At 43.8% G+C, this 10,050-nt stretch overlaps 1 protein-coding gene across 5 annotated transcripts in view; it reads left to right on the top strand.

Moving 5' to 3' along the window:
* Window positions 1-84: 84 nt before the first annotated feature.
* Window positions 85-10,050, top strand: part of LMBR1 (limb development membrane protein 1) — a 199,813-nt gene continuing 189,847 nt past the window's right edge. For 3 of the 5 annotated variants that reach the window (XM_045496304.1, XM_045496301.1, XM_045496305.1), the window contains exon 1: window positions 117-376. In XM_045496304.1, coding sequence (XP_045352260.1) covers window positions 311-376 — 66 coding nt within the window. In that variant the 5' untranslated portion in view covers window positions 117-310. Of the gene's footprint in view, window positions 377-10,050 lie in introns of all 5 variants that reach the window. The other 2 variants (XM_045496299.1, XR_006716685.1) reach the window with 2 other exon arrangements.

Genomic DNA, 10,050 nt, shown 5'->3' with positions numbered 1-10,050 from the left:
GGCCCCGTCTCCCCGCCCCTCTAGGCCACGCCCCTCGGCGACTCCCGTTCGCAGACGGCGCGGCGCGCTCCTCTGACGCGAGGCGCCTTCCTCTGACGTCAGGTCCCGCCCCCGCCCCACCCCGCACCCGCCCTCTGCAGCCGGAGCGGCTTCGCCTGAGGCGGCGGCTGAGGCGGCCGAAGCGTCGCCGGGGGTCGTGGTCGCCGGCCCTGCGGCGGCCCGCTGTCAGTCTGCTCCCGTCCCGGGCCGGCGGGCGATGGTGCGGCGGAGCGCGCGGACGCGGGCGGCGCGGCGGCGGGCATGAGGGAGGATGGAAGGGCAAGATGAGGTGTCGGCGCGGGAGCAGCACTTCCACAGCCAAGTGCGGGAGTCCACGGTGAGCCGGCCCGCGCCCCGCCCCCACGGCCCTGCCCCCCCCCCCCCCCACGCGCCCCGGCCGCAGTCCCGCAGCCCCCCGCCGGCCCCCCGCCCCCGGCCGCGCCCTGCGCCCCGCGCCCCCCGCGCCCGAGCTGGGTGCGCGCCGCGCCGCCACCCGCGCCCTCCGCCCCGAGCCCTGCCGTGAGCGCACACAGGTGTGCGTGCAGGTGCCTGTGCGGCCGCTCCCGGCGCCCCGCGGCCCGGCCCCGCGTGCGCCCCGCCGGACGCCTTCCGCTGTGGGGGACGGCGGCGACTGAGGCCCCGGAGGGCCCGAGCCTGAGTCCATTGTGCTCTGCGGGCAACTTCTGGTGGCGGGCGTCCTACTGGGATCGGGAAGCGGGCTTGGCCTTCGAAACCGGCTTTGCTGGGTCTGCCTTTTCGTCGTGCGCCGCGCGCGTCCCGATGTGTTTGTGTTTTCCCAGCAGTCGCACATCGGGTTTACACATTCCCTCTTCTGACGTCTCCCAGGCTCGGTCACAGCTCTTGCTCGGGGGTGAAGGAATTCTGGTGTAGAATCGCCGGATTTGTGTCTTTATTGATCTTGACATTGAGAACTGCTTTGCCGAGTCATAACTTGGAATAAAGAGCATTCGTTCCTGTCGCTGTTGTTGTGTGACTATAGTGCGACCGACTTTATTTTATTTGTTTTAAAGGTTATTTACTTCTGAGAGAGAGAGAGAGAGCAGGGGAGGGGCAGAGGGAGGGAGGGAGGGAGAGGGAGAGAGAGAGAGGGAGAGAGAATCCCAAGCAGGCTCCGTGCTGTCCGAGGCGCAGAGCCCGACGTGGGTGGGGCTTGAACGCACAGCCCTGAGATCGTGACCTGAGCCGAAATCAGGAGTCAGGTGCTCAATAGACCGAGCCCCTGTTTTACTTTTCAGGGGCGCTTCAGTAGTTAACAGGTTGGGGCTGCAAATATTCTTGTACGTGTTTCTCGGTGAACGTGTGTCCGCATTTCTGTTAGGAAGATGCCCTGGGGTGGAACTGCTGTGTAGGTTGCGCGTTTATCATTAATAGACACTTTCCTCCGGTTTACCAAAGTGCTTGCACCACCTTGCACTCCCACAGCACTGAATGAGGGGTGTGGTTGCTCCCCAGCTTTACCAACGCTTGTTATTTTCTGTCCTGTTTAAATGTAAGCCATTGTACTAAGCGTCGTAATATTTATTGCGCAACAAATTTTATTTGCATTTCCCTAATGATTTAGTGAATTTCGGTACCTTTTCATGTGTTTATGGGTATTTGGAACTCTTGTGAAGCTTCAAGTCTTTTCCTCATTTTTAAAAAAAGTTTATTCGTTTATTTTGGGAGAGCGTGTGTGCAAGTGGGGGAGGGGCAGAGAGAGGGAGAGAGAATCCTAAGCAGGCTCCATGCTGTCAGTGCAGAGCCTAACGTCAGGCTCAGACTCACGAACCATGAGATCGTGACCTGAGCCGAAATCAAGAGTTGGGTGCTTAGCTGACTGAGACACCCAGGTGCCCCCCCAGGGTTTCATTGTCTCCATGTTCTTACTAACACATGTTGTTTTCTGCGGGTTTTTTTTTTTTTTTTTTTTTTTTTTTTTAGTAATAGTTATCCTAATGGGTGTGCAGTGTTAACTCATCATGGTTTTTATTTGCATTTTCCTGATGATTAGTGATGTTGAGCATTATTTCGTGTGCTTCCTGGCCATATGTATATCTTCTGTAGAGAAATATCTATTTGAGGCCTTTGCTCACTTTTGGATTGGATTGTTTTGTTGTTGAGTTTTAGGAATTTTTTGTTTTGAGAGAAAGAGCAAGTGGGGAGAGGGACAGAGCGCGTAGAGGCGAGAATCTTAAGCAGGCTCCATGCGCATTGCGCAGCCCAAGGTGGGGCCTGGGATCATGACCTGAACCAAAACCAAGAGTCGGTCACTCAACCTATTGAGCCACCCAGGCGCCCCGAGTTTTAGCACTTCTATATATATTCTGGATAGTAATCCCTTATTAAATGTGAGATTTGCAAATATTTTCTCCCATTCTGTGGGTTGCCTTTTTACTCTATTGATAGTGTTCTTTGCACAAAAGTTAATTTTGATGAAGTTCAGTTTATCCATTTTTTTCAGTTTTTGCCTGTGCTTTTGGTGTTGTATTGGAGAAATCATCACCAAATCCAGTGTCATGAAGATTTCCACCTATGTTTTCCTCTCAGAGTTTTATAGTTTAATTCTTACATTTGGGGTCTTTGATTTTTGAGTTAGTCTTTGCATATTGTGTAGTGTTTAACTTTTAAATACTTACTAATAATCCTGTTTTGTCTTCAGTATTATGAATATCTCAGAGTTCTTTCATCAATTACTTTAATGAGTACATTGGATTTTAGCTGTTAACCAGGTGGTAATGATCTATTTTCTTTCTTCCTTTTGCTGTTTATTTTCCCTTTTTCTTTTCAGCTTCATGTGTGCAGAATTGGATAAGTTACAATCCTTGGTTCATACACAGAATTTTCATTGGTTCCTATGTGACCTGCCTTTGATTAACCTATTTTTAAATGACATGCATCCGTGAACCATTACCCAGGATACTAAAACGTTGTCTCTAGCTTATTAAATGCCCAACAGGAGAACTGAAATATGGACAGCAATTTATATGTATCTGTTCTTTATACCTGTCATAGTTGCACAGCATCACTTGTCTTTTGGTGCATCTGTTGTTTGGATGCATTTTCTTAGATGTTATCTTCAAAATGGCTTTCTTACCTTGATGCCACTTTTACCGATATAGCTATTACTTTAAAATGGTCACAGATTAATGCATAACTGTACCAAAAAATCCCCATAATCCCTTCACTAGTTTAATAATAAGTACCATTAATTGAGTGCTTATCAGGTGTCTTATTGGAGTCTCATAACAAGCATGCGAAGTAGGTATTTCACAGCACGTAGCCAAAGTGGCATAGTCAGTGTGTGATAGAACCAGAGTTTGAATCCAGGCAGGCTGATTTCACAGCCTGTGCTATATTTACAGTCCTATAAAGTTTAAACCTCCACCATAACAGAGTTGTGTGGGATCCAACTAGATTGGTTACATAAAATGCTTATTTTAAGGCTAATGAAAGGACCACGGAGAGACTATGAAACTAGCTGGCAGGGAGTTTTGGTATGGCTGCGCAATTTAAATTCTTCCTTATTCTGGCTATGGCTTAAGCTCCCTCACTTGGCTGTAGTATTTTGGGGGGACAGTTCTGGGGTTGACTAGGACTTTTACAACAGTAGAGATTTTAGGACTTTCTAATTTATTTGAATTCCTTCAAATTCCTTCTTTTTGGCCAAATAGAGTGGGAATGTAATGGAGATGCCAGGGATCATTCTCTCTCTACTGTTACCCTAGGTGAGTTTACCTGCCTTTTTCTACCAGGGTCTCCCCTTCATTTCCATGGCTTACTCCTTGTGCTGCAGATAAAAACTTTAGCTCTTCCCTCTTGAGAAATAGGGGTTGGGCAGAAGATGGGAGGGAGTCGTTAATCTTGTATATAAATTTGGAATGCAGTTGTCTGGGGGTCTATAGGCTTTTCTGAGCTTTTTTTCACTGCCTTCCAGACAAAGACCACCAGGAATATACCTGTAGTTGGATAAGTTGGGTTGATGGCATGTTGCAGTGAGGGAAAATGCATACCACTGGGAACTGTGGGGGTGTTTCAATAAGAGAGTATTAGAAAGGAACTTTTAAAAATAGGATTTGTGCTTGTGTTGGGTGATTTGGAAAGAGTTTAAGAAAGTGGGGCTTTGATCAGATAGTTTTATGATTAAGTATTTTAATCTTGTCTAGAAGTCAAGAAGACTGGGGTGAAGCTAAAGCTGGATTTGGTAAAGAAGCAAGTCATTTTTATGAACCATGACGGAAAGATATTTGGTCATTTGTATGGTTTGGATGGCATTCATGTTTCTTGTCTTTGTTCAGTCATGATTACAGAGTGGTATTGTGTATTCTTTGTCCATTATGGTCATAGGATGCCCTTCTGTGATGTTGACGTTCTCTGAAGTTGTTTATTTTCAAGGAAGGATTATCGAGGCCTAGCTGTGAGTGCCTTGCTCTGAGATGCTAGCCAGTTTGTAGCAACAACAAGGCCTAGCCGATAGTAGCAGGCGAGCTTCCAGATGTCCGGGGGTGCTTTTTCTTTCTCAGTGTGGTCCACAAAGTCTTATAGTGGAATGGAGTAGTGGATACAAAACCAATCATATATTAATTTTATAACATAGGTGAGCAAAAAGGAATGGGATAGAGGTAGAGAGGATTCTTTGTATTTGATTTTGCTAAACTGGGTTACATGAACTTCCCCTGGTCAGTGGTACAGTAACCCTTAAAGATGGTCGTGTTTTAGTCTCTGGAAGCTGTAGGTCATCATACATGGCAGGAGGGACTTTGCAGATGCGATTATGTTAAGGGAGAGATTGACCTAGATTATATGGGTAAGTGCAGTGCAGTCACAAGGTTCATTATAAGAGGGAGGCAGGAGAGTCAGAGTCAGAGAAGGAGATGTGACAACAAGCAGAGGACAGAGTGAAGGACTTTGAAGGTGCAGGAAAGGCCATGAGTCAGGGAAAGTGAATGCCTCCAGAATCTGGAAAAGTCACGGAAATGGATTCTCCCGAGAGCCCCCAGAAGGAATTAGCCTTGCTGATGTCTTGATTTTAGCCTAGTGATACCCATGTTAGGTTTGTGACTTTAGAACTTTGAGGTAATAAGTTTATGGGAAGTCACTAAGTTTGTGGTAATTAGTTAGAGCAGTCACTCAGACTCCTTCATCAGGAGGCTTTGACCTTCGCTGCTCTCCTTGTGAGTATACCTCACTCCTCCCTAGTTCTGTACTTAGGGGTGGAGGAGACTGAGGCATTTCTGATTACACACGAGATAGTTTTTCGTTTCTTTTTATTCTTTCCATCTTAAGTGATCATTGGAAGTATAATTTCTGAGAGGTGTAGGCATCCAAAGAATGTCATATCATTTCAGTGTGATTTCTGGTGTTAGTTTTCCTTTTGTTTCCAAGCTAACATTATACAGTAGGATGGAATATAAAATCTCTGAGAGCTGTATGCTTTTGTTTTATTCTGCATGGTACTTGTAGAGGATAATTGTAGATATTCACTCATGATGATTGGATGTTGAAGATTATATCCAAATATAGTGGCGTAGGTTAATTTCCTGAAAATCTTGGGTTTTAGGATAATTTGTAAACTTTTTTTTTTAATGTTTATTTTTGAGAGAGAGACGGAGCATGAGCAGGGGAGGGGCAGAGAGAGAGGGAGATACAGAATCGAAATAGGGTCCAGGCTCCGGGCTGTCAGCGCAGAGTCTACACGGAGCTTGGACTCATGAACTGTGAGGTCATGACCTGAGCCAAAGTCGGGCGCTTAACCGACTGAGCCCCCCAGGTGCCCCAGTAATAGGATAATTCAAAGAACTTAAGGCATTATAAGAAAAAACGGACATGAGGTGATAAAATTCAGAATTTATCTTTGAAAGCCCTTGTAAATATTTTAACACTTAATATGACAATTCAGAAAGGGCACACGATAAAGATAATAAATTCTAATTTTACACTGCTAATGTCATTATCCTTTGTGTGTTAGAATCTTCAGAATCTCCTTCCCTAGAATTTCAGTGGGATCCTTGTTAACACATTTCGGATTGTTTTGAATAATATGCATTCTGAGAAGTATTTCCTTCTGTCTGTTCCTGCATCCAGATGTCTTGCTGATTTTTGGCTCAGAGTTTTTGACTTCTGGGATCCAACTCCTCACTATTCTTTCCACTGGCACAGAAGAACTTGTGTGCTGGAGGCGGGAGAAGCTTTGGGTGACCTGTCCCAGTTGCTGGGTGTAGAGCACCTGGCTCTGCCCTCGTTGACTCCGTGTCAGAGCACTGATGTTCTCTGTGCCTGTTTTCCCACTTTCCCCTCAGACGCCTAGTGGGGTGCCAGATTCTGCAGCTCGGATTTGCCTTCCCAGGGTGACATTGTAAAAACTGTTTTTCTGTCATCCCACTTTACCTGTCTTTCCATTGCTGATGCATCTCAACCAGCAGCAGCTTGAAATTTGGGGATGCCAGAATGTTTTGGTGTTTAAAAAGCTTTGTAGAATTAAAAAAAAAAAAGCTTTGTAGAATTAAATTTGCATGAAGTTCAAATTGTGTAAGGGGAACTTGAAATGGGAGAGGGAATACAATATCATATTCTTTTCTTTGTGGGTCATTTTGTGGCAGGACTCATGATAAAACTCATAGTGATTCCGTTGTGTAGGCCATAGATTCTCTAGATGGAAGGGTTAGAGTTATTCTAATATTAAATCTGTACCGGTTTCTACATATCTTTTTCAGGGCTTAGGATTCAGGAACTTTCCACATACTCCTTAAAGTACAGTTTTTGGCCTTTAGAAGTCATTCATTTAACGTTATTTTATTTTTTATTTTTTAAATGTTTATTTTATTTATTTATTTATTTATTTATTTATTTATTTTTAAACGTTTATTTATTTTTGAGACAGAGAGAGGCAGAGCATGAACGGGGGAGGGTCAGAGAGAGAGGGAGACACAGAATCGGAAGCAGGCTCCAGGCTCTGGGCCATCATCAGCCCAGAACCCGACGCGGGGCTCGAACTCACGGACCGTGAGATCGTGACCTGAGCCGAAGTCGGACACTTAACCGACTGAGCCACCCAGGCGCCCCTAAATGTTTATTTTTGATACAGAGTGTGCATGCTTGCGCTGGGACAGGAGCAGAGAGGGAGGGAGACGGGATCCGAAGCGGGCTCTTCAGTGAGAGCAGAGAGCCCAAGGCAGGGCTTGAACTCACAAACTGTGAGATCATGACCTGAGCTGAGGTCAGACGCTCAACCGAGCCACCCAGGCACCCCATCATCTAACATTATCTTAATTTTCCTCAACATATGTCTGTATCTTTCAGAGCACCATAACAAAATGCGGAATTTGATGAAAAGCTGGGCATGTAGGACTGCCAGCAGGCTTTCCCCAGCATGCTAAATCATGAGATGGGGATTCTGTGGGATTGATCTAGGAGTCAGAGTATCAGGTGCATTATTGAGGCCTATACTGTTGTTAATCATAGTCTTATACTTTCTTTCAAAACCCAGAAATTTAACTATTATACTTTATTGAGAGCCTAAGCTTCACTTTACTGCACAGCAGTGCTGAAAGCTAAACAAGGAGGCAGATTTGTTGGGTTTGGATCGGGGTGGTGTAGGTTCCAGTCACATCTGTGCTTTACTAGCTGTGTGGTATTGGGCACGTTGCTTAATCCCTTGGAACCTTAATTTTCTTGTTTATGAAAAAAGGAATTATAATACCTATCTTAAAGATGTGCAGATTAGGTCAGATGATGCCATGAAAGTGCTTGCACATTATTTGAAGCATGATCATTACTTAGTACATTGGGATTCATTATTTCTGTTGACTTTGAGGTATTGAATTAAGCTTGTTTAAGAATAGAGGAATTTTGGGGTTGCCTGGGTGGCTCAGTTAAGTGTCCGACTTTGGCTCAGGTCATGATCTAGCAGTCTGTGGGTTCGAGCCCCGCATCGGGGTCTGTGCTGACAGCTCGTTGCCTGGATCCTGCTTTGGATTTTGTGTCTCCCTCTTTCTCTGCCCCTCCCCTGCTTGCATACCCTCTTTCTTTCTCTCTCTCTCTCTCTCCAAAAAAAAAAAATGAATATACATTTAAAATAAATGCATTTGAAAAAGACAAAAAAAAAAAAAAAAAAAACAATAGAGGAAGCGTTGAATGGGTTTCAGGGTTGTAGTTACCAAGAGCACATGATATAACTTTGTTGACTTGAGGGACATCTAGATAATAAAAGAGCAAGGTGATGGGAATTTTTTTCTTCATGTTTTTATATTCTGATTTTGCTTCTGTACGTACTCTTCAAGAAGTTCTATGCAGTAGCTTTTAAATGTGTTCCAGGGCTGGCTATATAATTTTTTGGACCCAGTGGAAAATGAAAATACAGATTGTTCAAAAAGCAAGAAAAAAATGCTGTTAAAGGTACTAAAATATAAAGCTTTTTCTTTTATTATGTGGCTTTTCTCCTAAATTGCCATAGTGCTTTTTATTTGATATTCAGTGTTCTAAATTAAAAAAAATTATTTTAATTCCCATATAGTTAACATACTGTGTTATATTAGTTTTGGACGTACAATATAGTGATTCAGCAGTTCCATATATTACTCAGTGCTCATTAAGATAAGTGTACTCTTGGGGCGCCTGGGTGGCTCAGTCGGTTAAGCGTCTGACTTCAGCCAGGTCACGATCTCGCAGTCTGTGAGTTCGAGCCCCGCGTCGGGCTCTGTGCTGACCGCTCAGAGCCTGGAGCCTGTTTCCGATTCTGTGTCTCCCTCTCTCTCTGCCCCTCCCCCGTTCATGCTCTGTCTCTCTCTGTCCCAAAAATAAATAAACGTTAAAAAAAAAATAAAAAAAAAAGATAAGTGTACTCTTTATCCGTATCACCTATTTTACCTATCCTGCTACCCATCTTCCCCCTGGTAACCACCTGTTTGTTTTCAATAGTGAAGAGTCTGTTTTTTTGGTTTGTCTCTTTTTTTCCCCCTTTGTTCATTTGTTTTATTTCTTAAATTCTGCATATGAGTGAATTCGTATGGTATTTGTTTTCTCTGACTTATTTTGCTTTGCATTATATTCCCTAGATCCATCCATGCTGTTGTGAATGGCAAGATTTCATTCTTTTTGATGGCTAAGTAATACCCACTGTATATATATACCACATCTTATTTCTCCATCGTTGGTGGACACTTGGACTGCTTCCATAATTTGGCTTGTTGTAAACAATGCTGCAGTAAACATAATGATGCATATATTCTTTCCAATTAGTATTTTTGTGTTCTTTGGGTAAATACCCAGCAATGTGAATACTGGATCATAGGGTAGTTCTATTTTTAATTTTTTGAGGAACCTCCATACTGTTTTCTACAGTGGCTGCACCGGTTTGCATTCCAACCAGTAGTGCCCAGGGGTTCCCTTTTCTCCACATGCTGCCAACACTTGTTTCTTGTGTTTTTGATTTTAGCCATCGTGACAGGTGTGAGGTGATATCTCATTGTAATTTTGATTTACATTTCCCTGATGATGAGTGATGTTGAATATCTTTTCATGTGTCTATTGGCCATCTGGATGTCTTCTTTGGAGAAATGTCTGTTCATGTCTTGTGCCCATTTTTTAATGGGATTATTTCTGTTTTGGGCGTTGAGTTGTAGAAGTTCTTTATATTTTGGATACTCACCCTTTATTGGATATGTCATTTGCATAGATCTTCTCCCATTCATAGGTTGTCTTTTAGTTTTGTTGGTTGTTTTCTTTGCTGTGCAGAAACTTTTTATTTTGATGAGTCCCAGTAGTTTATTTTTGCTTTTTTTCCCCTTGCCTCAGGAGACATATCTAGAAAAATGTGTTAATGTTGCTGTCTGTACTCTTTTCTAGGCTTTTTATGGTTTCAGGTCTCCCATTTAGGTCTTTCATCCATTTTGAGTTTATTTTGTGTAGGGTGTAAGAAAGTGGTCCAGATTAATTCTTTTACATGTGGCTGTCCAGTTTTCCCAACACCATTTGTTATAGAGACTTTTTCCCATAGAATATTCTTCCTGCTTTGTC

Source organism: Leopardus geoffroyi, chromosome A2 (genome assembly GCF_018350155.1).
Source record: "Leopardus geoffroyi isolate Oge1 chromosome A2, O.geoffroyi_Oge1_pat1.0, whole genome shotgun sequence".
NCBI classification, from domain to species: Eukaryota; Metazoa; Chordata; class Mammalia; order Carnivora; family Felidae; genus Leopardus; species Leopardus geoffroyi.
The sequence above is the reverse complement of the archived record's forward strand: the minus strand, read 5'-3'. Positions and strand labels throughout refer to the sequence as shown.